We start from the raw sequence: 26,276 nt of genomic DNA, 5'->3' as shown, positions 1-26,276 counted from the left end.
TTAGGGGCTTTTTGAATTTTGACTTTAGGAAGAAGCATTTCACCTTGGAAAGAGAAAATGTAACATCCTTACATTAAATGGAGCATACTGTAAATAATAAAACAACGTACCACAGTACCCTGGAGTTCCACAAACTGTCTTCATGGTCACCTGATCTTCCACAATCTTGGACAGTCCAAAGTCAGCTGTTAAGATTGTTTAGGAATATTAATGTTCTTACTTCCTTGTAAAATCACTTTTTCTTTTTACAATGTATATGTAATTAAATGAACATTTAGGTATTAAATTAACAGTAGTGTAATTTCCAGACATGAGGATAAATTTAAGGAACCTACCCAAACTGCAATCTAGAACCAAAATTTGTGTGCACAAATGAGTATTCCTGGCTCTTGCTTGACAGAAATGTAGCTCCTATTTTATTCTGAAGATGGCACAAAGCCAATACAATGGGATGCTTAAGGGTGTAAAAGCAGTGATCCAGAAATACAGTTTAGGTATATATGCAGCTTCCACTCTGTGAGTAATCCAATAAATTAACAGAACAATTTTGTATTAAAAAATTGTGCATCAGTGATTTCTTGGATAAGGGTCAGCGCATGCAGCTTCTGCAAGACAAAATCCCAGCAGTATTTTGATAGCAGACTTCTAGGGGCTTGGAGGTTGTGTCAGAAGCACTGATCATGCTTTTTGCACCCTGAATTACTACTCTGACAGCAAGAGCCTTCCTGACGTTACACATTGCACTTGCTTGACCCATTTTTTAAAAGGCATAAGAACGGAAGTCTTCACAACTCTTTCAGTTTTCACTGAGAATAAACTGAGCTTCTTCATATTTCAATTTAGGTGAAGATAATCTAGCCTTAAAAATGCAGAATATTAGTATTTTTTGTTTTGTTACAGTGAATATAAAAAGGAATGTTTTGGCTCAAGATGAGGATAAAAATAGTTAATATTTTATTCTAGAAACACACAGTTAGGGTTCACTCATCATTAAATAGTTATCATTTATGTATTATTATTTATCTAAACAGAAATATACTTTCCTTTTATAAACACTGCTACTCCTTGTAAATCAGATCTCAATTTAAACAAGGCAATAATCTTCACCAGAAGACAAAGAATCACAGCATTTAGGAAAATGCTTCAGAAGCCCCTACACCGCTCTGGCCATCAAACGAAGGCCACTGGGTGCTGTATTAAGCTACCACATTACAGTTGTTTAGAGTCTTTCCAGGAAACATAAGAACTAGGATAAAATGTGAATTATGATACCATCATCCTGAGATGCAAGACTTTCCTGGAAATTTATTTTAAATTGCTTGAGACTAGTTCATGGAAATCTGGCTCCTGAAACCATGATGAACACAGGCCTGACGAACGTGGCAACACTCACTCCTCGCATGCCCCATCCTCCTACACTCCCCAGAAAGGCAGCAAGAGGTGGTGTTTCCAAACTGGTTACATACTGCTCAGAAGCACTGCACAGAGCTCCTCTTTGCTCAAGAAAAATCTGGGCATACCCAGCATTATTGGAGGTCATACCCTTTGCTGGTAGCCACCATCTCCAACAGAACCGGCATAATACATTCCCGCTCAGGAGACCCCGGTCTCACCTTGTCCCTTCTCACACTCCCTGTGGTGCTGATCATGCTCCAGATAGCTTCACTATGCTTTTTGCAAAGATCATTTATCCCTCCAGTCTGCCTTCAAAACATAAGTCAGCCACGCTCGCTTTGCTTTCGACCCCTTATCTGCACATTTGTACTTTCATGGCAATGAATCTTTCCTTTTAAAATACTAGTTTAACTAAAAAAATGGGCACAGAAGTGGTGCACACAGCTGTAAGCTAATTTCATGGTCCTTCTTGTTCCTCCTGAGCATTTTATTCTCTGCCACATTCTGTGCAATTTTGGCTGCAAATTCTCTAAGCAAGCACCTAGTTTTCTATTGGTTTTAAAAACACCATGCACAGCTGTGCTGCTGAAGAAGTAACATGCTGTTCGTTTGAGTATTAGCGCCAGCTTCAAATAAAGTGGATATACTGTAAACATCAGTTAGCACATACTACTGGTACAAAGGAATTAGGGAAGCATAGATTTAATGCTGCTGACCGATTTTCAGTGGTGCATCTGGTGCTGGCGTTGCATAGAGTAGATTTTCTGGCTTCAAGTCACGATGCACAATCCCATTTGCATGCAGGTACTAGAAGAAGAGAAAGTCAAATACGATGTTATGGTCAAGCATGAGTTAACTTCTTCCTAATAATCTATAGCAGCAGATTAATAAACTGCTACATGTGTGACACATAGTCACTTAACTAATTTTCAGCAGCTTGTTCTCAGCAAACCTGCTCAGCACAGGATCACTGAACGCATATTGTAATCACAGAATCACAGAATCACAGAATGGTAGGGGTTGGAAGGGACCTCTGTGGGTCATCTAGTCCAACCCCCCTGCCGAAGCAGGGTCACCTACAGTAGGCTGTAGAGGACCTTGTCCAGGCAGGTCTTGAATACCTCCAGAGAAGCAGACTCCACAACCTCCCTGGGCAGCCTGTTCCAGTGCTCCGTCACCCTCAGAGGGAAGAAGTTCTTCCTCATGTTTAGACGGAACTTCCTGTGCTTCAGTTTGTGCCCATTGCCCCTTGTCCTGTTGCTGGGCACCACTGAAAAGAGTCTGGCCCGATCCTCCTGACACCCACCCTTCAGATATTTGTAAGTATGTATTAGGTCCCCTCGCAGCCTTCTCTTCTTCAGGCTGAACAAGCCCAGCTCCCTCAGCCTCTCCTCGTAGGAGAGATGTTCCAGCCCCCTCACCATCCTCGTAGCCCTCCGCTGGACTCTCTGCAGTAGCTCCTCATCTTTCTTGAACTGGGGAGCCCAGAACTGGACACAGTACTCCAGATGAGGCCTCACTAGGGCAGTGTAGAGGGGAAGGAGAACCTCCCTCGACCTGCTGGCCACACTCCTCCTAATGCACCCCAGGATGCCATTGGCTTTCTTGGCAGCCAGGGCACACTGCTGGCTCACGGTTAACCTGTCGTCCACCAGGACACCCAGGTCCCTCTCCGCACAGCTGCTCTCCAGCAGGTCTGAACACAAAATTAAAATTTGGGAAGGCAAAGATAGCAGCATGTCCATTTGAGAAGAAAAACACCTCAAAAAGTATTATTGACTTTTTAAATACAGTGGTAGCTTCTAGGAAGAAATCTAATAGATGTCGAGATACCAAAGTCTGGCTCCAAGGAAGGTAGTTTCTTCACATTATAACATTCTGAGAGATAAGAATGGTCATACAACCATTAAACTATTAAATATACACCTCTGAGTAGAAAGGATGCAGTACGTGTCCTGGGCCAACTATAAAACCCTTGAGGTCCCTGGAGCAGAATTCTCAAGGGTTTTAAAACCACCCAATTGCAGAGCCTCAGAAATCCCTCTGTCTTGCTGAAGCACATGCTGCACATGTGAATTCACTCACCACTGAATTCCTTCAAAGACACTATGCCTGCCTTGCACTAATGGAAAGAAGAATTTCTGGAATATACGGCTGCCTCTTACACTGCTATAGACAGACACAGAAAAAACATGTAATATACTGGTAGACAAAAAAGGATAACCTACCGAAGCAAGTTCTGTATTTCTTGTTCATAAAACATTCAGCAGAAACCTCTGAAGCCTTGGAAGAAAGATGCTAGAATCACATGTAGAATCACATTATCTCATTTGAGTCTCCCGGTCTACACTTTAGTAGCATCTCAGCTGTGTTTTCACTACTAAAAAAACCTTTGTGTGTGCACTGTCACGCAGCAAATGACAAATAGTTGAACGTTCATCTAAAGCACAGCTACAGTGTTCACCTGAGTCAGCATCTGAGACGAATTCTTGACTGTGCATCTCACCAGAATTTTAGTTTGTACAAGTTGCCAGTGAATAAATAACATTAAGTAAGAATGCATTGCACTTTCCCCAGGCGTTGTTTTAGTGACACTGAGTGCTTTTTAAGTGTGTGTTTATCACAGTGCAATAAATGGGTTTTGCTGACTTTTTCTAAAATCCTAAATTGGCATTATTTGTCATGGTGTGGCTTGTGGAGGTCACCCAAAGACTCTCATCTACTTTACTTCACAGTGAAATCTAAGTGCTTGTCCCAGGTGTGTTTTCTACAATGAGATAGCTCATCAGTTATCCAAGGTAAAAACAGGCAACAATATACAGAAACTGATGGATTGCACGCTGCTACATCATTTAATGCCGTCACATCTGTGTGGCCACACATAATCATGTCCAGCTTGGATAAAAATGTATCTTTACCTGCCAGTGAAGACATTAAGTGTAGCAAAGATGCTCCCACAGCATCCTACTGATGTGTTTGAGATGCAGAGGTACTAGCAGCACACAGAGCATGCACCAAAAGCAATCAAGTTGGAGTGGACAGAAAGAGGTGTCTGAACTGATCTGTGTTCACGTGCTGCAAATCGGTTTAGCTGACTCTGCAGGAGCGAGAAGGATCAGACATCTCACGATCACTCAGTGGAAAAGCAGACACTTCCGATTCATTCGTATGATAAAACTTTGAACACATTTGTGCAGCGAAATGTTCCAGCCAAGCCTGCAATCTTTTAGCAGGTCGTTTTTTACATGCCCATAATCTTTAAAATGTTTTATGGCGTGAGGCTGAAAATATTGAAATTTGGGAAAAACTTCGGGAGGATCTGTTCAACTTTTCTTCCCTTTTAAGCTGTAAAGTGAGACTGGCTCGCAGTGCTCCTGCTCAGACACAGCAAGAACCATAACTGCTAACCATGCATGTACATCATGACTGACTGACTTTTTAACAGATTTGTAATGAACTTGCAGCAGGAACTCTTTTTTTATTACAAACTTATGACACCCCAGGTAGGGAAATTTCCCTTCTCCACCCAGACTATCATCTGCAGAAGACTCGCAGGACGGGGGTGCCCAACACATGTGAATTCCCTCAATAATGTAGCCCATGTCTTTCAAAGACTGCCACTGCAACCCTCTGAGCTCTCTCTCTCGTGTCCCCTCCTCACAGCACGCACAGTTCCTCCCACCCTCTCCACCACACCACCCCTCATCTCCCCAGCATCCTAGCCCTAGATTCCTGCAGTCCACAGAGACCCCTTCATGGTTGCTGCAATCTCTAATCTCAGTCCCTGCTGCTCTGTCCTCCCTCTCCTGCTGTTTGTTTTGCTTGCCTTCACATTTGGGCACAAGATGACACCCACAGTGCTCAGACCAGCCATGCGTGTGGCTGGGGCTGCCTCAAGCTGCCAGGTCATGGGTTTAACAGACCGACTGTCAGACCTAGCACCCTGTCAAATTTTGTTGAAGTTGGCCAAGAGGGTCAATAATTTTGTTGTGAACTAATAGATAAAAGGGCAAAATGGACAAAAAAAAATCCCCAGTGTTTTCACTGATGCAGAAATCCCATTCCTCAGTCACACAAAAGTACCAGCTAGCCTCGTGGATCTCCAGCCATCCAAGGGAAGAGACCGCTCGCTGGACTTCTGTAAAAGGTACCGGCCTCCAACCAGCCTTGTTACTAAAGCTTTCCAGCACATGCAGCAACCTCCACGACCATGTCCGTTTTCAGCACTGCTCCCTTACTTCATAAATACCCTGGAATTTATTTGTAAATTTTCACCAGTCCCAACAACTCTGCTCCTCAGCTCTGCATAATAGCTTCTGGTATTGAAGACTACTTGGTAATTATATTGTCTTGTATATATGTGAACAGCATTCTGAGTTAAACTATGCTGATTTAGAAATCCAGAGATCCACTGATCCTTTGCAGGCAGTGCCTCTGCAGCATAAATGGAAAGGTAATTGTTTGTCTCTCTCAGTTATGAGTACAGCTTTGGGCATTGTGTGATCTCATTGCAAAACAGATAACCTGTGCTCTACTATTTATACGCTGTGTCTCTTAATAGGTAAATGATGTGATTAAATGGGACGATCATGGCCCAGGTATTAAGACAGAGCAGCGTACTGACTAACTTTATGATCTAGGTATTGCTGAGCTACGTCATGTTCCCCACGAATAAGTTACAGACGAGACTCAAAAAACATTTGAACAGTTGTTAGATACACAGTGCTGTACAATAGCTTACCATATCATGCACATAAAACATGATCATGACATGATACTCTTGCAGTAGCTAAAATGTCCTGTTTTCACTTGAGAAAACATTTTCAGTAGACAGTGCCAAGCACTGAAAGAAAATAAAGGCATGGCAGTTCTGTGATTGCAGCTTTGCTAATTTGTGTTAGTGAAATAAGATGGATACATAAAATTTCTATTTACATCAAAATTCTGTATTTCCATGGCAACATTACACAGATATATTTAGCTCTAGTTATGTCCTGTAACATCTATGTACTACAATTTTAAGATTTACTTGTAGAATAACAGCACTAGGTCTGGCCTGATGAGATGCAGACGGAAGAGAGGCCTCCACAGCATCTCACAGCAAGGCCCATGCAAGAAGACCTTGAGGAAAGTCTCCTCCTTGCATGACAGTTTCATCCGAGCAGCTGGCCAACAGCACAGGGAAGAGAAATTACGCTTTCTCAAGTATCTTCTCCTGTTTTTTTATTTTCAACACCACATCAACGCAGGTGCTACAAATAGTGATAGTACTGATTTTAAGGAACATATGGCTATTCCACTCAGTGAAAGAGAATGAACACAAAAAAGTAAAATGGAAACACTAGAGACCCTGAGCAGTCTGTATTAAATTAGTGAATTTAAATGCAAAGGAAATAGAAGAAATACTCAAAAAATACATTTGTGCATCCTATGATCACACTTCTTTTTCAATTGCTTTGGCCAATGAGATGTAAGTAGGGCAGGCAGGTGAATCGGCTGTGCTTCAGGCACACAGTAGGGTACTGCATCATTAGCGTAAAACATCTCAGATAATATGAGAGAAAAGTATTCTAGCAAAATTGAGTATGATAGTCTTATTGCTCTTTGATAAATGTTGAGGACACACTCAGCATGACACTAGGTGGGAATAATATACAGGCCCCTTTCTGAAAGAATTAGTGGTTTAAATAAAGGCAGCCTTCACCTCGGCCTTTTTTCGTGTGGTACACAACAGCAACTCATGACTGAACAATTGCTGTGACTCTAACTGTGACTGCAGCAGAAAGAATTTTTTTCCTTTTCTTTTTTTTTAAGCTTCTTTCTAACTGCTACATGAGAATTCATGTACTACATGCCGGTCAGCCTCACCTCCATCCCGGGAAAGGTGATGGAGCAGCTTATCCTGGAGGTCATCAACAAGCAAGTGCAGGAAAAGAAGTTTATCAGGAGTAGTCAGCATGGATTTACCAAGGGGAAATCATGCCTGACCAATCTGATAGCTTTCTACGATGGCATGACTGGCTGGGTAGATGAGGGGAGAACAGTGGATGTTGTCTACCTCGACTTCAGCAAGGCTTTCAACGCTGCCTCCCATAACATCCTCCTAGGGAAGCTCAGGAAGTGTGGGCTGGATGAGTGGGCAGCGAGGTGGATTGAGAACTGGCTGAATGGCAGAACTCAGAGGGTTGTCGTCAGCGGCGCTGAGTCTAGTTGGAGGCTGGTAACTAGTGGTGTCCCTCAGGGGTCAGTACTGGGTCCAGTCTTGTTTAACTTCATCAATAACCTGGATGAAGAGTTAGAGTGTACCCTCAGCAAGTTTGCTGATGACACAAAACTGGGAGAAGTGGTGGATACACCAGAATGCTGTGCTGCCATTCAGCGAGACCTGGACAGGCTGGAAAGTTGGGCAGAGAGGAACCTTATGAGGTTCAATAAGAGCAAATGAAGGGTCCTGCACCTGGGGAGGAACAACCCCATATATCAGTACAGGTTTGGGGCTGACCTGCTGGAGACCAGCTCTGTGGAGAGGGGCCTGGGTGTCCTGGTGGACGACAGGTTGACCATGAGTCAGCAGTGTGCCCTGGCTGCCAAGAAAGCCAATGGCATCCTGGGGTGCATTAGGAGGAGTGTGGCCAGCAGGTCGAGGGAGGTTCTCCTTCCCCTCTACACCGCCCTGGTGAGGCCCCATCTGGAGTACTCTGCCCAGTTCTGGGCTCCCCACTTCAAGAAAGATGAGGAGCTACTGCAGAGAGTCCAGCGGAGGGCTACGAGAATGGTGAGGGGGCTGGAACATCTCTCCTACGAGGAGAGGCTGAGGGAGCTGGGCTTGTTTAGCCTGAAGAAGAGAAGGCTGCGAGGGGACCTAATACATACTTACAAATATCTGAAGGGTGGGTGTCAAGAGGATCGGGCCAGACTCTTCTCAGTGGTGCCCAGCAACAGGACAAGGGGCAATGGGCACAAACTGAAGCAGAGGAAGTTCCGTCTAAACATGAGGAAGAACTTCTTTACTCTGAAGGTGACGGAGCACTGGCACAGGCTGCCCAGGGTGGTTGTGGAGTCTGCTTCTCTGGAGGTATTCAAGACCTGCCTGGACAAGGTCCTCTACAGCCTACTGTAGGTGACCCTGCTTCGGCAGGGGGGTTGGACTAGATGACCCACAGAGGTCCCTTCCAACCCCTACCATTCTGTGATTCTGTGATTCTGTGATTCTGTGAATTCCTTTTGCTCTTTGTTTTATCTTTTAATAATTCAGATTCTTATCTAACTTGAAAGATTTTATGACAAAAGGACGAATGAAGACTACTGAAAACTCTGGTCTCTTTCATTATTTATGGTACCTTTATACAGAACTGTACGAAAGTAGGGCAGAAATGCCCCTGCAACATCTACTCCTCTCTGTGCTCCTAGGCAGCATCAATTACATCTACAACAGTTGTTTGTCCAATTTATGCTTAAAGACCTCTGAAATGAGACACTCCACAATTTCCCGAAGCAATTCATTACAGGGCTGTGCTACCTAGAGCACTGGAAAGTACTCCTCTGTGACCTACACGGATCTTGACAGGGGTAGATGAAGCCCATTACTTTGTCTCTTATACTCTGTAGAGGCAGAAAGCAGATTATTCACTTTTTTGCAACAGCCTTTTGAGTACTTGTTACCACTTACACACTCATTCTTCTGTCTAAGACTGAAGGACTCTAGCCTGCACAGTCTTTTCTTACAGATCACCTTTTCTAAACTCATGAGCATTCTTGTTGCTCTTCTCCAAGCTGTACCGACTTCCATCAATGTGCTGAAAATGCAAAAATATGTTCCAGCAATGGCCTGACAAATTTTGCAGGATGTATTCATAGAGCTATTTGCCTTTTTTGCAACATATCGCACTCCTGTTTGTCTTTTGATCCAGTGTAACCTTCAGGCCCTTTCTGTTTTTTTCCCACCCTCATGTTTTTACTGTTGACTATTCAAGTTCATGTACAATTTTGTCCTTGACAGTGCAGAAAGAATACTGAATTTTACCAAAGTTACTTCGTTTCTAATCCCACTCTCCAATATATTTGCAGTTTTCCCCAATTTTATGTCGTCCCAAATCTTCATGTGTACCCTCTATTCCATTACCCAAGGTTGTAAACAAAAACACTAAAAAAGCAGAACAGAGATTTTTTTTCCTGAATCTCCACTTTTGATATTAGATAGACAGACGGACATTAACATCACATCATCGTAAGCACATTTCCCTAATTTATTGTGAGGCTGTCAGGTCAGACAAGTACCAAAAGCTTTACTCATGTCAAGTATGTAGATACCTCTTGTTCCTCCCCCACTAACAATGTCTCTTACCCTGTTTGAGAAAAAATCAAACTGATTTGGCATGGCTTGATCTTTTGACAAAAAACCTGTATTGCTGCTGACTTCCCTGCTTTGTTATCTCCCAGGTGCCTCATATTCCTTTGCTTCATTATTTACTGCAGATTTCTTCTGGGGAGTGGAGTCAAGGCAGCTGGTCTATAATTCCTCCCTTCTCCCTCTTGAACTGAGTGCTACATACTTCTGCTTCCCTGCCCAGCCTCCATCAGAAGTGAGTGTTACCTGTTAAATCTGTTTCAGAGTTAAAAAGCTTCCTATTTAAAGACTGTACTATGAAGGTCACTGGGTGCAACCAATTAAAAAAGATCTAAATGATCTGAATAATCTGTGACTTAGTCTTTTCTTATTCTAGGCTCACATTTTACTGCTCAGTCACTGCTGTTAATTCTTCTAGGCATCTAGTTATAGCCAACCTTTGACTGAAAACCAGTGAAAAAAAAAAGACAAAAGCACTGCTGCCTTCTCCTAGACATCTTTCAATAGGTCTCCTTCACCTGGGTTTCTTCTTACGAGGATGATTTATTTTGCTACCCTTCTTATCTCATGCTCGATGCATCTCATTTTCTGCCCTGGCCTTTCTAATGTAATGCTTCGAATTCCTGCTATTCCTCCAACTCTAGCTTAAACAACCTGATATGTTTTCTGCTTCACGCATACTTTGTGCTGTGTTTAACTCCAGGACGTGCTGTCCCTGAGCACCAACCTTCATTCAAGCAGACTGATGAGAAATCAGCTTACTCCTGACCACATTGCTATGGTCCCAGGGTCCTGCACTCTCTCTGACAGGCAGAAGGCCACCGCTGGCAGCGTTGCAAGTTCCCTTTTGTCAGCAAGTAAGGCAAAAGTCCTCAAATACTTTTGTTTCCAATTGTGAGAGTGATTGTAAGCTGCACAGCCTTTGGGTTTCATGGTGACTCCACATTAACAAGTAGATTTTGATGTCAACGGGATCCCAGCTGTGGACATGCTCTCCAGCATTGCAATGAACAGAGGCCGTACAGCAGAGGCAGCTCCGGCAGGCGTGAGCGTCCTCATGATTACTCATGACTCCTTGGTGAACCTGTCCTGTTCACTAGGCCTTGGTCTGGCTCACAGACCCTCCTGCTGCGTGTGAACCCAGCTCCCTCATGAAGCTGCATTAGACAGTCAAAGAGATGGTTAAGGGAGCTGTCTGTACCTCTTGTTCCCACCCAGCCCACGCCTGCCCTCCCGGGCACTGCTGCAATGTCGGGCAGCACACATGACCTTCCATGTTAGTGCTGAGCAGCCACTGCTGTGGAAATGCTCTGGACCAAGGACCGAGCGCTCCACTTTCTTCTCAGACGAGATGCTGGTGTTCTGTGTGCGTTGGCTTAGTAGAGTGGGCAGAAACCTGTGGTATGATGTGGTTGGAGCAGTGGTTTTGTTACATGCGTTTCTGTCCAGGGTGCCTATAACATGGCTGCCACATTCATGAATACCAGATTGCCTCATGTTCCCAACAGGGAAATTTTCACCAGTTTTATTACTCTGCAGAACATATTTAGGACTTGCATGTTGAATTTATTACAAAACCAGGGTAGGGTCCTGAAGGGAGAACCAAAGCCATACATATCAATTCAGTACTGGACATGTTCAGTTATAAGGCAGTCACTACATCCTTTCGAAACTGAAAAGAGCACTTTTTTCCTCCCTTTTCAGGAACGTCTAGACTTGCAATTAAGCTCTTTATGTAGCCCTTACAAAAGTGTGTCATTGCATAATGAAAGCTACTCCACAGTAATTTAGTTTGATTTCAGCTATATACTGTTTGATAGAGATGTGAGGCAGTCAAGAGAAAGTTTAAATAAACTTTTAATAATTTAACAGGACAAAGAAGAAAATACACATTCCTATTTTCTATTCTTACGAAAGGTGAGTGAGCTCGTCTTATATATGTAAAATGGCAAATCCAGTCTCCATATAATTTGTGTCTTAAATAATTATTCAGCACAGATCTTACAGAATACAGAGAAACAAATACACATAATTCCAAATTATACACTTAGTCATACACTCCATGTGTAGACTTTGGAAAACAAGATGCATGTGGCTTGGTGGAATGAAGAGAAACTGAAAATTTGATAGTGAGTGAGCACCTATGCCCTGTTATAATCTGCGTGTATCAGCCAATTTATAATTCACATGTCCAATAATTGAACAAAAATTACAGATTTGTATGAGGATATAATACATGAGCTGGAGCTACTGTAGTCTTATTCTAGAGGAAACAATGCAGTTCCTCTGCTCCTCAGGTCCCACATCTTTAAAACTGTTGTGACACATAAGCTGTGTTATAGATGTCTGAGTGACAGGTTCAAAAGGGGAATGGGGATACATGATAATCTGTTGTTGAACCTGTGCTGTCCCCACTGAAGTCCATGCAAAATTCCACTACTTCAACTGATTCAGGCTTTATTTAAAAGCACAGTAATAAGGCTCCTACAAGCAGCCTGTTTCTGTGATTCCATTTATCTTTGAGGTAGCACATAACTTGGAATGCAGAACAGGACCTGAAATCCTGTATGCTTTGGCTTTATAAGCTCAATAGTTTGATTTCTGCTGATTATGGAAAAAGTGCATTTATCCGAGTTAGAAATCAACAAGGTTTCTGTTATAAAAGTGTGAAATCAAGTTTTATACACAGCATAATCTTCCCTCTGCCACAATTCCCTTACTCCAATCACATTGTCTTTGGTATCGAATGAAAAGAAGACCATTTTATCATGGCAGAACACAAAACCAACATTTACTTCTCTTCTGGATATATTTCAGCAAGTTTTGGATTTTTGTATCTGGATAACAACAAAATGGAGTCTTAGAAAGGCACCGAACAATGAAAGCTTCTCTAAATATCTTAAGGAAAGCCTGTTCTTTGCACTTGTATTGCTTTTACTGGTTGCTCTGGGAAATTGGAGTATGCCATTATGTCTGTTACTTGATATACCGACATCCGAACATTTTCATAAAGCTTCAATTACTTTAGTTAAACTCATTTAACAGAATATTGTTTTAGTGGAACAAAGAATATTTGCCTTTGTACTTCATACAAGTATGCATTAACACAACTAATTTAATTTATGATTTCAAACAATAAATCTGTGTATTATAAAGATGTATAAAGAAATGTATTAGCATAGATGCATAAATCCAAACCTGTTTATTTGGTTTGCCGGTCTACTATATTCAAAGTTATGAGATAACTCAGTAGGGAGTTCTAAATTAAGCAATTAGGTTACATAAAGTTTTAACTGTAATCTCCACAATCATTTTCTTCTACATTTGGAAACAGTTTTGTGTTTTGAATGTTCCTGCTTTTGGAAGAGTGAAGCAGCCTTGAAGATGATGACACTGTACCAGGTGTGATCACAGCAAATCATGTACAGTCATTTCTGTACTATCTGACATATGTAGGAGAGGATAACGCACACACCTTCCCACACAAATCCCAAACGAGCGGGCTTTGTGCAGAGAGCTAACTGTTTGCAGTGGCATGAAACTCTCATCTTAAACTGTAAGTAGGCCACAGCATCAGAGTAGGTAGAAGAGCTTTGCTATAGTGGCTTCTTACGCCCATCCAGAAGAGCTGCCCACTTGCAGACTATCTGAATTCAGTGAAGAATTAACATACATTAACAATGTACCTCACACAGCCACTCTGTTTAAACCTTCTTTTTCTGCATGTCTGGGGTGCAGAAGACAAAGACGTTGCCTCTTTTCCTGCGATTGCCCAGACCCCTCGTGCAGGGGAACCTTCCCGCTGCAGTCTCCACACCTACCAGGCACCCACCCTTCGCCTGCCCTCTGTCTGCTTGCATAACGAAAAGGTGAAGGATACGTCTTTTGGGAAAACTCAGACATTTGTGACAAAATTCAGAAGAAACATGACACTAGATGCAGGGTAACACCACAAAATGGCAGTGGGCAGAACTTACTTAACAGGTGTGACTTGATCTGTCAGAGGTGTTGAGGAGCAGTAGACTTCTTCTGTCTCCTCCACAATGAGAAGTTGCAAAAAAACAAAAAAACAGGAGATCTAAAAAAATCCACAGGCAGCCCCCTCCCCCCAAAAAAAAAGCCAAAACCTAGCAGTTCTGCCCTTCTACTGGCACCCATTTCTTCTGTAGTTTTGCACAACTCACAGAACCTCTCTGCTCGACTTATTTCACTTAGGGTAGCTCTTACAACCCTCCAAAGTGTGCTGAGGTTTTATTGTTTGTACAGCGCTCTGAAGACAAAAAGCATCACAAGCACATTACATTGCTACCACTTTGTTCTACTCACTCCCTCTCTTCAGCACTTTTTACTTTATTGACCACAGTCACGTCATAAACAAATAGAAAAAAAATCCATAATAAGCAAGAGTTTTTAACTAACTTCAAAATATGAAGAATATTTTAAGTATTAGAGACGCAATTATTTTAAGACCAAGCTAAAAAAAAAACCAAAACAACTCAAAAGCTTTATAAATCCACTATGGGTGCCTTTGTAAATCAATGCCACTATAGGAAATTCAAAAGGAAGCAGGGAGGAATTTTGCAAAATTAGGCTTCTTCCTTTAAGCCAACAGCATCAATCTCTACAAGGTATTTTGTCAATCTGCCATCCCTGTATAGAACACAAACTTCAGCAACATCACTGGAATTCTAGCAAATCTAAAAAAGAAGCAGATTCAGTATTCCAAACGGGTTATCAAAAAGCAAGTAACGCAAGCCAGTAATGTCTTTGGCTTTGCCATTAAGAAATTAAAAAAATACAAATGAAAACCACAATCTAGAATAGATCTAAAGCTGCTGTCAGTGATACCTGGTGTTGCTCAGGCCCAATTAACCTACAGCATCAGAGAGCCATTTTGCTGATGGAAAACTGTCCTGGCAGTGTTAGGTTTCACTAACCACAGAGATGTGCTAACCATAGCTCTAGTACAACTGTAACAGGGACATAATATAATGCCCTAACTAGCCACAGGTGCACATCTGTTCATTCTACCACCAACATACTTTATAGTTTTCTTGCAATAATTGAAGTTTTTGTATTCTAATCAATGCACTCCATTTCACGGCTTTTGATTAATTTCTCTCCCCTTTTAAGAGGGATATTTCATAAAATAATGTAAGTCTTAAATGGGTAGTCTAGTCTATACTACTTGCTTTTGAAAAATAAGGTGATTTTGTTCTGCCTGTACGCAACGGTTACACCAGTAAATTAAACCATGTCAAGGAGTGCTCCCGGGTGCGAAAACTCCATTGTCTACACTGTTCAAATTTTTAGAACAGTCCTGGGCAAATTAGCACCGATTGAAACAACTCCCTGTTAGTCAAGCCAAAGATTATTCCCACCAGGCTATCTGAAACTGGCCACTGTGTTTTGAAGGCTGGTGCAATTCAATGGTATGGATACTGGCTGTTGCAAGCCAGTTGGCATTGCTGGCAGAGAATGACCCCAGATAATTCACTCCCATCCACAGAGACCTCATAACAAAATAGTGGGGTGCTAGTAAGACCAGACTGATGGAATTTCACATCAAGGAAGCACATGACCACAGCAGGGCACAGAAAGCCTGATATGTGTGTTCTGGTAGGGTCAGATTTACAATTGTTCCAAAGGTGAGATTTCAGGGTAACAAACCAATGAAGGAGGATGACATTTCTCTCGCCCATCTGTGAAACTCTCTTCCCAAACAAATCATGTAAAATGTCTATCAGTTTTAATACATCATTGTATCTAATGAATACTTATATTTTTTTTTTAATTCCTGTTTATGCATAAATAACACACGGATGGTTTTTGGGTTAATTATACTGCTTTCCTTGAATTGTGAAGCTTGGCTTACATATAATAGCATCACTTGCTAAGCCTGACATTGACCTTACATTTAAGAAAGGGCTGTCTAGACCATATATTAAAAAAAATAAAAAAGGATTTCCCTTTTTGCTTTTGTTACAGACTTTTTACAAAACACCGTTCAAAACAGCACAGCCCTCAAGGTCTACATGCACAGAAGTGTTTCCATCTATTCATCTGCTAGAAGTAAGTGCTCACCACGTGCAACACAAAGGCCCACCTTGGTTTTCCAGGTGCCATTACACTAAACCATAGAGACCACGTGGCAAACTTGGACTGATCCCACCCTCACAGCACCAATGACACATGCACTCTCCTATTCTGAAGCAAGGAAGGAAAAAATATATCGTTTCTGGCAGCAACACCATGCCTCAGTAACCTTCACTTGAGGCACACCTTGCAGGCTAGATCTGCCAACTATCCTGCCGTTTCATGCTTTTGCAACACACAATTTACACTCAAAACCAGGAAAGAAGTCTACTATAGTTCTGCCATGGTGACTCAGTGCCCTCTTACTCAAAAAAAAAAAAAAAAAAAAATCTTCATGGGCAGTTATTTTGATCCCCAAACCAGTTAGAATTCCTAGCTAGGAATGTAATTTCCATTCTAGGCTTCCAAGACTGAATTTGTGTCCAGGTCATGACAATAAAAACAAACATTTTTGTTGCATATGACAAGGTACCAGCAATATTTGTGAAGAAATCATGTATTTAAAAAAATTGAAACCATTAAGATGAGCTACACCTGCAAGAACATAACTAGAAGGTGTTAAAAAATTCTTCTCTAGTAGAAGGAGGAGGAGGCCAGGATGATTATGCTGTGGATATCTCTATTATGTAACTGCCTGCTTCCTTTGAAAAACTGTCTCAGATTGCATACTAATATAATTACGAGTTTTCTGGAAAGGAATATTACATGGTTTGTGCAGGCCCTTCAGTGCAAAAGAACAATTCACATTCTGCTGGGAAACGCAACGACCTTATCAAGGCACTCAACGTTTGTTTTTTCAACTACTGGAATTCTGAAATACCATCTGGAGAAACGCTGAATTGTAAACGTGAATTGGCTATCAGCTCCTCTGTTTTCAGAAAGATCAGCAACAGATCAAAATGCGATGTTTAATTTATGTCTTACAAAGAAATCTCCCTGTGGATTTGGTGTCATAGTCCAGAATTTAAGCAACATTTCCAATTTTTAAAACTCACCATATTATTGATTTCTAATGTACAGAAGGCTACAAATAATCTCATTTATGAGATCCGCTAATATTGGAAAACACAGTAAGAGATTCCATTTATAATTCTGTATTTGTCAGTGAAAAAGTTTCAGAATCCTGCTTCCACACACATTTTTCCTAGTTTCTACATGGATCTATCTTCATTTAATTCCAAATTTTGCAATGATAATGAGTATCTCCAAAAGAACCTACAAAAATTAAATTTCTGTTTCTCAGTTATTGTGCCATAATTGCATAAACCCATTCCCAGGGTTCAGGAAAACCTTGTAAAAATATTTAACTGGAATAAAACTGTTGTACTAGCTAACAAATTCTACCAAACCTCACAGCTATAGAACTGAGAAGAAAAGCTTGGTATTTTGACTTTACTTTGTGGACAGATTGTATTCCCAATGCAAATATGCCAGCCTTTTCCAGTCTGCAACCTCAGGGCTATTTCTGTGGGAGACTGACAACAATTTGCATGAAATTTGTATAATATGAGCACTTTCCGCAGTGAGCAGTGATAAAATATGGCTACGAATGTGCTGCCACCTCCGGCATCTGCCTCAGGTTCTGTAGTCAGCAAAGCTTCTGATGGCTGAAGACCCGTGGGTGGAAAACCAGCTCAGGTGTATGCCTTATGGGCCACTGGTAAGTAGCAATTTTCAGTTAGGACTTACAGCCAGAAAAGCCACCAGCCACACATGACAAACTGCAATGAATCCTGCAAAATTAGTGAAAATGTTTCTGTTATCTTCAAACAAATCAAAGTGTGCATGCTAATTTTGTTTTTTGTACCACACTACCATCATAACTCAAATATCTCTACACCCTTGATCAGCCTACAGTCAATGATGTAAATCCTAAAGAGAGTCGAGGCGTTCTGTTTCAAAACTGTGGAATTAGATGCAATGACCATCATTCAATCGCATGTTATCACTGTGCTCTGAGGGATGAGGTAGGGTGGCAATATATTTTACTTTTTGTATTTTAATTTAGTATTTTGCTTTTTATATCATGTACAAGAAACGTAAAGATTAGGGACAGGGTTAAATTTATTCCCATACTAAAAAATAGCCACAGGATAATTAGAAATATGTCTGGTCCACAGTTTGATCTTTATTGATTAGTCTGCCAATCATTAGGAGATATAAAATGTATTTATTGTTACAGAGTAACTTCCATATTGAGGGGATGATAGTATTAAAATCTTGTTTATAAAAATTCTCCTACTCAAAATCTCAGTAAACAAAATTAAAGCATGTAATGAGAAACAAGAATGTCAACTTGCATGAAAAACTTTTTCTTTCACGTCTCTGAATCTAAAATCAAATCAGTGTTAACAGGAACAAGCTATTTTGGCCTCATCCAAATAAACAACTAAATTCCTATTGATCAGAGTGAGAAAACAATCTGACTGAAGAGCTATGAAAAGTCTGACTGAAAATTGTGTGCCCTCTTAACAGCCTAACTTCTACCACCTCACTCTTTATCATGCCACCATTTATGGGTGTTTCTAATCATAGAGGCTTCTGGCCTGCTACAACCTGAATTAGGAATGTGAAATATGATGAAGAAACACACAGTTAAAAATTCAATGCCTTTCACTGTTTTGTTTGGTATAAATAAGCCAAAGGAGTCCAAGCCCCCTTTAGCCTTTGCAGGTTACGGTTGAACAGATTTGCTAGACTAAAAAGTGCTAATGGAAGATAAATTAATGCTAATTTTAACCTATCTCAGAACATGGGCTTCCACTCCTATCTCACATGAACCTCTTACCATCAAACCACAACTGTAGTGGGCAAAACAGCAGATGCGAATGTAAACGCCAATGGAGAAGGAGAAAGCAATGCTCCGCCTATGGATTACTTACAGAGCAAAAAACCCTCATCTTCACAGGTTTCAGTCACCTAAACTTCACGCAACAATATCAGAGACATAAATATGCCTGGATTCTGGCAAGGTATCTGATATTACTTCAGATCAGTAACTGGTTTAGCTGATGGCTGCACTGAAGGACATGAAGATTAGTATGAGAAACACAAAATGGGCAGGAAATTTAATCCAAGGGTAAAGCAGGTAAAGTACCTCCAGGAGGCAGAGGAAAGTACTTGGTGTGGGGAAACCTCTTCTGGAGAACCAGGGATCAACAAGTGAGTGGAGAGGCTGCTGTGTGATGAGACAATGCCAATCTTGCCCTGTTTAGCAATGCAAAGTAAAGTTTTGAAAGAGGATTTGACTGCTGTCTATAACTACATCACGGTAAGCACCAGGCAGAGTGGAAGGAAAGGGTTTAAGCTAAGGGATCCTTGGCACAAAAAACCAACCAGAAACTAGGTATCAATGTCTTCAGGCTAGGAATGAGAAAAAGGCTCCTTACTGTAAAAGCCACAAGTATTCAGGGCAACCTTCTAAGAAGTGTGGGGAGGTCAAGTCATGAGATGCTTCTAAGGCGATGCTCAGCACAGTTACAAAGACGACTAATGGACACAGCTGCTGTAGGGGCAGTGACTGCAGAGAGAGCTTAGGGTACACGTGTTGTCTGGGTTTGTGACCCTGCAGAAACTCCTCCACGATCCTTCAGGAGAGTTTGTGTGAATTGCCAACAGATCATCGCTCTCAAAGCGGCCCCCAGGGAAACCCACCGAACTTTCCCATTCAGTCTCAGAGGGTTCAGTGCTGGGCAGGTGCCTCTGCTCCTTGCAGGCGCAGACCCCTTCCTGGGGGGCTCAGGAGGCAGCAACCTGCTTGAGCCCAGCTGCCTATTCCTCCTCCTCTTCCTCTGGTGCTTCTGCTCCTCTGTCCACCGCAGCCTGGCAGCCTGCCTGCTCTGTAACCCACTGCACCCACTGCCCTGGGCATTACCAGTGGCTGCAAAGGGACAACAAGATGGGGAAGGGATGGAGGCACCAGAGAGTGGGAAGCAGTACATAAGGATGGGATGCAGAATGTTGCATGCTGGATGTTGAGATGTTGCTGCAGCTCTGTTACCTACAAAGGGAAATTTGCCTTTAAGGTAGAGGTTAGGTTGCAGTAGTTTTTCTCTGAAAATCACCATTTTCCATTTTTCCTCTTTAAAGACTTCCTTTAGAGTGCGTTGGGTATTTTCATTTCTTCCTCTTTCACACTATAGCTTTTTGAACAGTTTTTACTTGCAGTTTCTAGTGGCTTCTGTGGGTTGTGCTGTTTAGCAGAAACAGGATTTGATGCATGGGGAATCTCACCTGCTGGACTGGAGGAGGACAGTAGGAAGGCCAAAAGAGAAACAATGAGCTAGGAGGGCTTTGTTCCACCAAAGAACTGGAAATGACAACTGCATCCTTATTTAAGTATTGATCTCAATTCAGTGCTTGCCATGGTGGGCGTCCTGCTGAGAAACGGTCTCTGCTCAGCCAAGGCAGCAGTACACAAAATGCTGCAAACAAGTAAGCGGAAATTACTTTTCCTGTCTGCTCAGCGCTGCACTGGAAGAATTTCAGATGAGGAATGTCTCTTGTCAGGCAAGAACAGCTCGGGCTGCAAGGCTGTTAACAACATGTCACAGGGGCATGATTTAAGGGGCTGCTAGCTCCAGTTCAAGGGGGAATGTGGAGCAGAGAGATCTCGAAGCTCTGAGGAAGTGATAAAAAGGAAACTTACTGCTGAAAATCTGTGAGGCTCAGAGAAAACTGGCAAACATATGTTTCACTCAGATTTCTGGCAAACGCCAAAGACAGCATTGCAGACTACGAAGCTGAGGTTCCGCACAGTCTCATCTATGACAAGGTCTCTAGTTTATGTACATTCTTATGTTTTTAATTTTGGATAATTAACATTCTTCAGCTTAGCCCTCATAATTCTTCTAACAGATTGCCTATATTCCATCGTTGCTTCTAGTCCTGCCTTTTTTTTTTTTTTTTTTTTAACTGGTTTCCAGGTATCGTTTTTCTTTCTCTCTCCTGTTCTTCATCCCACAGGGCTAAATAGTCAAGGCATCTGTATTTTCTTGCTCATTTGGGGGCTTGCCCCTTTTCTCTACTGTCACACAGACTCTTTGTTCTAGGCTGTCCACCTTCTTCTGCTCAGGCCTCTCACAACCCCCCGCACTGCTTCTGTTACCCAGATACTCTCACCAAGGTCTATATTAAGCACCAGCTCCTATCCACTGTTGTGCATCTTTCAGCATCCTGACAGCATATCCTTGTAACACACACAACTCTGCCATTTTCCTCACACGGCAAAGATAAACAGTTTCCTGTGACTGCTAGAGACGAGCAGTATTCAGTATTGGCAGGTCGGCTGAGGTCTGTAAAATATCAACTTCTCTCAAGGGTAGTAATCATTCCTGTTACTGGACATCTGTATAATGTTTCCGAGCACACAGAAGGGGAGTCATCAGCTGGAAATGCAAGAGGAGGAGAGAGATTTAGGTGTATTTGTACACCACAAGATGTATACTAGTACATCCTAGATATACAAGATGAACTCCTAGTGTGATGCCAATTTTGCAACAGACAAATGCAGCCCTCGGATGCAGCAGGGGAGGTATTCCCACGGAGAGAGGTGCTGCTGCACAAGGCTCTTGTTAGATCAGATGCCAAAACAGGCTGTGCTACCATATGTTGTAACACCGAACTTATATATTGAGACTTTTCTGGACTGAAGAACAAGCAGGGATTTTTGGAGAACATGAAAATTCTCATTTTGTCAAGGAGAAAATATAAGTGAGATGCAATATTTTAAATTTGTAAGAGGGTACATGTAAAGGTAAGGTCTAGCTGAGTGACCAGGAAAATTTGTTCCATTTTGAAATATTTTACCTTGAACATTGGTGCCTGCAATGGTATCTGGGATTGAAGTTCTTCAAGAACAGTTGAAATTAGGTTCAGAATTCACAGTATGAAATCTATTACACAGAATCACAGAATCACAGAATGGTAGGGGTTGGAAGGGACCTCTGTGGGTCATCTAGTCCAACCCCCCTGCCGAAGCAGGGTCACCTACAGCAAGCTGCACAGGACCTTGTCCAGGCGGGTCTTGAATATCTCCAGAGAAGGAGACTCCACAACCTCCCTGGGCAGCCTGTTCCAGTGCTCCATCACCCTCAGACGGAAGAAGTTCTTCCTCATGTTCAGATGGAACTTCCTATGCTTCAATTAACCCTGAAGCCCACGTCCTTATCAGCAGAGATTAAACATGCAGGCTTACTTAGCTTAATAAAAGTTGGCGGCTGGGAGGGGAAACAACTGCTGTATCTCAAGGCAGCACGTAAACATCTAGAATGGAGGAGGTGGAAGCAGGAATGAAAACCCACAGCTCTTCCCCTATCACTGGGATGAGAACAGGTTTCCAACAGAAAACCTAAAGCAAAAAGCTGACTGGTCTTATGATTGTGGTTCATCACTCTGTGAGAAGATACACCTACAATGGCAACAGTGCAAAAGAAAACTGTCTAAACTAGAAACATCAAGAAGATAGAAAAAAAAGCTTGAATTTCAGATTTCAGCATCCTTCCCAGGCTCCAAAAGGGAGCACCTCTGTGAAGTCAGGGATGCTTTTTTACAAGCTGTGGAGTCAACCAGGCCAAATTTAATGGCTGTGTTTTCTCCACTGATTTCAGTGCAGCACTGATGATCCACATGGATTTGGGGATTCAATCATGGTAAAATCTGTACTTTTATGTAATGTATGCCTATGTTTCAGTGTGGGCATGTATTTTTTTCCCCCACTCTAAATCAGTGAACAGAAAGTTTGGGGCTTCAGCTGGCAGTTACATGCAGTCAGCATTCAGCTTCTGTGAGCTTGCAGAGATTAGAGTAACTGTGTTTAGACAAATATGATTAAACAAAGACAGAACAGTTTCAGATAAACCGATGCTGTTTCCAAACAAGGAAATAGACACTATCAGGCACACCATCAAATGTAAGATATAGCAGGAACAGCTCAAAAATATAACATCAATGAAAATGCCAACATTTTCCAACACTAAAATGACATTTACTGCAGTTACCTCTGACGAACTTAATTATCTTAACTGCCACTGTGTTTAAGCTATCTTATCCTGGGTTTTGGAAGCTTTTGTCACAGAATTGAAGCAGTATACATTTAAACTGTGGCCAAAAGCTGATTATTTTCCACACAAAAAAATACTACAGAGCCTACCGAGAGCAGCCAATGTTGTTACACATTATCACGTCACATGGATGACTGTATGCATATAAATCTGTACCAGCACACAGCACAGAAACTGAGTTAAACCAGACACATTTTGCTTAGAAGAAAGCACACGCACCTAACCTGTTACGCATTAGTGCAAAATTAAGAATGTGCATCACACTGACATCGCGTCCACGTGGAGCTGTGCGTTCGCACCTGGTGCTGCACACCAGCCCCAGCTGAGGGACAACATCCTCCACCAGTGTTTTAAGACCGTGGCTGTGGCCATCTTGGAAGGGGACACTAGTTGGCTGCCTACCACACGGCGAATCTATGCAGAGTTATAAAAGCAAAGGGAGAGGTCATGCAACAACGGATACTGTGGCCGTCACGGAAGTGTTATGTTTTAGTGGCTCTCTGCTGACATGCCTCTTTTAAAAAAACTCTGAAAAAGAGACATACAAAGATTTCAGCTGAGGCTTTATTTGTTTTCAGTGACTGGTGAGAGGGCACATAGATTTGTATTTCCCTATTCAGAGCATCTTCCTTCCCTTTGCATAACTCTTCATGAAATTAAGAGGGATTGATTCTGGAGGTATGACTACATACTGTGAACCAAGTACGCCACAATGAGTTAATAAAATCCCTAGAAAAAAGTGTATTTTTAGCAATATGTTTGCCAAACCCATTCTACAATTCAAGACAGGACCTGAAATCTGTAGTCGAAAGGGCTTCAGTCTTTGGGACAGCTCTACTTGCTTCAGCCAAAACCTATCAGCACACAACACTTGAGGCTAAACATACTACATCTTAAAGACTGAACATACTTCCCTGTGTACTGCATATTAGAATATGCAAATCTGCAATGTCTCAGTCCTTTCCTCCACACAAGCTACTTCGTTTCAGGAGAAATGCCAAAGGCAAAATACTAAAAAAAAACATAATAAAAAGAGGCTTTAATTTTAGCAGCCAAGAAGAACTATTTTTTTTTTGTAAATGGCTGCAGGCCATTTGTATTTATTTTTTCCAGCTATATCTGAAGGCACCATTTTCTTTGCTTTAAGAACACTGTCTTCTCAAGGCAAATCCTGGGTAAAAAATTGCTGTTGCAATGGTGGTTGAAGGTAGAAATACATAAGAAGAATTCAAACTAACGCTCACTCTTACTGTGCTGCTCTCTACTGCACAGCCTTTTAAAATATTCCCTCTTCTGACCTTCACTACGTGGTGAGGAGACAGAAGCTCACACAGCCTGTGGTCAACAAACGCCTTTAATGCTATCAGTCAAGGCCAAAACAAGAGTTATATCCACTAACAACACAGAAGGCATGATCAGCCTTGCAGAGTTTTTTTTTTTCTTCTATTTTAAATCTGGAGAGATGAAAGTTTGAAGATTTCTTTTCTTCTTTTCTATCAATCAGCAGGGCACAACTGAGGCTCCAAGCATCCCTCTCTGCCCCAAGCAAGGCAGCATGCATGGATGCTGCTCCTAGTACTTGGACCCTCTTTTTAAGGGGGGCAAATCCACCCCAGACAGATACAGAAGCAGGCAGTGGGACGCTGCAGAGCAGCTCGTTGGTGACACCTCATTTCTGAAACAAGGCACCTGGTGTGCACACCCTTCTTGTGGAGGTGTGTACCTTCCAGCCTCAAAGGGGCTCTGGTAACGCAGTGCGGCCTCAGCTTCTCCACCCAGATTTGATGCTGGGATTATTCCAGTTTGTCCAGGTCACATCTCACAGCACACCCATCTTCCAACACAGTCTTTTCCTCTTTATGTTGAAATAGGGTAAGGAAGCTTAATCAAATGCCATATAAACAACATTTTAAATAAATTCATTTCTAATATAGTATTCCAGTAGGCTGCATTTATTTAACTTGCAGAATACTTTGGTCTGAGCAGACATTTGAAATACAAAATGGAGCAACATTGCTAAATCACATTAAACAATTTTATAAATTAATTAAAAGGTAAGTTCTGTACACTCAAAGGCAGTGTTGATGCCTAAGGAAGAGAACAAGCCCACTAGCATTATCAACAAAATCTGCAGCTAGATTCATCTACCTATTAAACTAAACAGACTACCAATTAGAAGGAGCTCTGGGGTGTTGTTTGTTAGCAATGTTCTCTTGCTTAAACACAAAACACAGGGGAAATGCCACAGAAGAAGACCTACATTACATCACAAGGAAGAGCGTCCAAGCCATATTCGAAGTGGTTAAAGCACATTCATTCACAAATACACTGCAACAGTTATCTTTAAATATCATGACTACATTACACGTAAGGTGAACTCTGCACATAAAGTGATCATCAGAGCTGTTTGCCGCAATGAAAGGTCCCAGTGGTAGAAAATCCTTTTAGAGTTCCCTGAAAATACAGAATCATAGAATCATTAAGGTTGGAAAAGAGGTCTAAGATCATCAAGTCCAATTGTCAATCCAACACCACCATGCCTGCTAAACCATGTCCCAAAGTGCAATACCTACATGTCTTTTGAATGCCTCCAGGGATGGCCACTCTACCACTTCCCTAGGCAGCCTGTTCCAATGCCTGACCAATATCTTCACCCCGCTCAGGCCACGGTTGTACGAGCAATGACACTCCTGCATAGAAGTGCAGTGGTGCTCAGAAACTCCTTCTATGGAACTGCCTAAATGCAAGAGCTATCATATTTATCACTTTCTTTAAAGAAACAGGCTCTTTAAAGCTTCTGTGATTTGAACTTGACACCTAAACGATTCTCCATAATGAGGATGGGAAAACCAAAGCCTCTTCTTGTAGCTAAATAATAGCCAAGAGTAGGGATGGGAGTTTCATTGTGTGTAACACTTGACCTACCGACGCGTCTTTCCTGCCTGCCACAACAGGGATACCAGCTCTTGATTCAAAGCAAACATTACTATGGCTAGAAGGCAACTTGGGATTGAACTTCTTGACACTGGACGAAAATCACTCAAATCAGGAAACAAAGTCATAATATCTTTCACTTTGAAAACATTACCTTCCCTATAAGTTGCAAATGATGAGTAGTATTTTCCTGGGACAGATATGGAAAAAAGCACAGAGGATTTCAGAGCTATCTCTGGTAGCTGTACATTAGTAAATCATTATTTTAGTGAAACCACACAATGAAAATCAGACAGTCATTCTGACTGTAAGGTCCCAGATGTCTGTGTCATTACAGAAACAGCAGTGCCTGAATCTAATTATCAGGAAATGTTAAGTACAATTCCTTGCATTGACAAATATTAGAGAAAGAAGACTAACTCAACAGCTTCGCAAAAGCACTA

General features: G+C 41.8%; 1 protein-coding gene across 1 annotated transcript in view; it reads right to left on the bottom strand.

Annotated features, from left to right (window-relative positions):
- CAMK4 (calcium/calmodulin dependent protein kinase IV) overlaps positions 1-26,276 on the bottom strand; it is a 190,830-nt gene that overhangs the window by 23,542 nt on the left and 141,012 nt on the right. The window contains exons 6-7 of the mRNA XM_075411737.1: positions 2,112-2,202; positions 111-185 (exon numbers count right to left, since the gene is read on the bottom strand). Of these exons, the coding sequence (XP_075267852.1) occupies positions 111-185; positions 2,112-2,202 (166 nt within the window). The remainder of the gene's footprint in view (positions 1-110; positions 186-2,111; positions 2,203-26,276) is intronic.

This window comes from Opisthocomus hoazin, chromosome Z, assembly GCF_030867145.1.
Source record: "Opisthocomus hoazin isolate bOpiHoa1 chromosome Z, bOpiHoa1.hap1, whole genome shotgun sequence".
In the NCBI taxonomy this organism is placed as follows: Eukaryota; Metazoa; Chordata; class Aves; order Opisthocomiformes; family Opisthocomidae; genus Opisthocomus; species Opisthocomus hoazin.
The sequence above is the reverse complement of the archived record's forward strand: the minus strand, read 5'-3'. Positions and strand labels throughout refer to the sequence as shown.